General features: G+C 22.4%; 1 protein-coding gene across 2 annotated transcripts in view; it reads right to left on the bottom strand.

Annotated features, from left to right (window-relative positions):
* LOC111633084 (ankyrin repeat domain-containing protein 17-like) overlaps window positions 1–889 on the bottom strand; it is a 40,418-nt gene extending 39,529 nt beyond the window's left edge. The window contains exon 1 of one of the 2 annotated variants that reach the window (XM_023377612.1): window positions 684–889. In XM_023377612.1, coding sequence (XP_023233380.1) covers window positions 684–816 — 133 coding nt within the window. In that variant the 5' untranslated portion in view covers window positions 817–889. The remainder of the gene's footprint in view (window positions 1–683) is intronic. The other variant, XM_023377613.1, reaches the window with a different exon arrangement.
* Window positions 890–1,121: the final 232 nt, after the last annotated feature.

Below are 1,121 nucleotides of genomic sequence, written 5' to 3'. Positions count from 1 at the left end.
TGTGTGTGTGTGTGTGTGTGTGTGTGTGTGTGTGTGTCTCCAACTTTAACAAAATTATTTTCAATCATCTAGCAATTTTTTGGAACAGAAGTATGATAATTGAAAATTCTTTAAATTTACAGAATAAATGAAGTTGAGTATGTTCCCTAGTAAATATATAATCACAAAATATATTGTTTCCTTCTGTATTTTTTTCATGTACTGATAAATACAATTTTAATATAAATTCATTTACTTTCAAATTTATTTGAATAGTAATTATGCATATTTTACATATAATACATTAGTAATGTACAGTATTTATACAAGTCATGCATCTTGTATTATTAAATATAACCAAAAATAATTCAAATATTAAATAATTAACGTATTTGTAAAATTTAATAACTCACAATATCAATCAATATCTTAAGATTGTTTTCATGAATAAAAATATATTATTGCTGCACATAAATTTCATCTAATAATAATTACTTTACTGTTGTTTGAATGGTCATCAACAACAGTTTCAGAAATTTTGGAGTTCTGTAACTTTTAAAAATTAAACCTTCTATTGAAATAAAATTTTATGGAAAATGTATAATTTAAATATTAACATTTTTTCTGAAACAAATATCAAATTATATATAATCTTACATTACAAAATTTAAGTATCTAAAATGTTTACTATTTTAAAATAATACCTTGAGATGTCTGTGCATTGGTATCTGCTCCTTGGCCAACCAAAAGTTTAACAATATCTCCATGACCAGCATTAGCTGCTTCCATTAAAGGGGTAGTATCTTTTAAACCTCTATCTTCAACATTAGCTCTCATGGCTAATAGCAGCTATAAATGAATAATAAACATTTTTAAATGTAATAAATAAAATCTTTATTTATATAAAATATTTTTTGATGTTTAAACTGAACTCAATACTTAATGAAATTTTGATTGATAGTTGTTTAGACACAAGTGTTCTTTATTTTTACTATACATTGCTAGTAAAATAATGCTTAGTTTAGCATAAACTTTTAATAAAATAAACTATTAATACTTTTAAATTAATACTTTTTATGGTATTAAAAAAAACCAAAGAGGAATGAATTAAATCTGAAAATTTAGAAAAATATATTCAGATT

The sequence above is a fragment of the Centruroides sculpturatus genome, unplaced genomic scaffold, assembly GCF_000671375.1.
Source record: "Centruroides sculpturatus isolate CEXI.00-Female unplaced genomic scaffold, Cexi_2.0 scaffold478, whole genome shotgun sequence".
Classification (NCBI taxonomy): Eukaryota; Metazoa; Arthropoda; class Arachnida; order Scorpiones; family Buthidae; genus Centruroides; species Centruroides sculpturatus.
The sequence above is the reverse complement of the archived record's forward strand: the minus strand, read 5'-3'. Positions and strand labels throughout refer to the sequence as shown.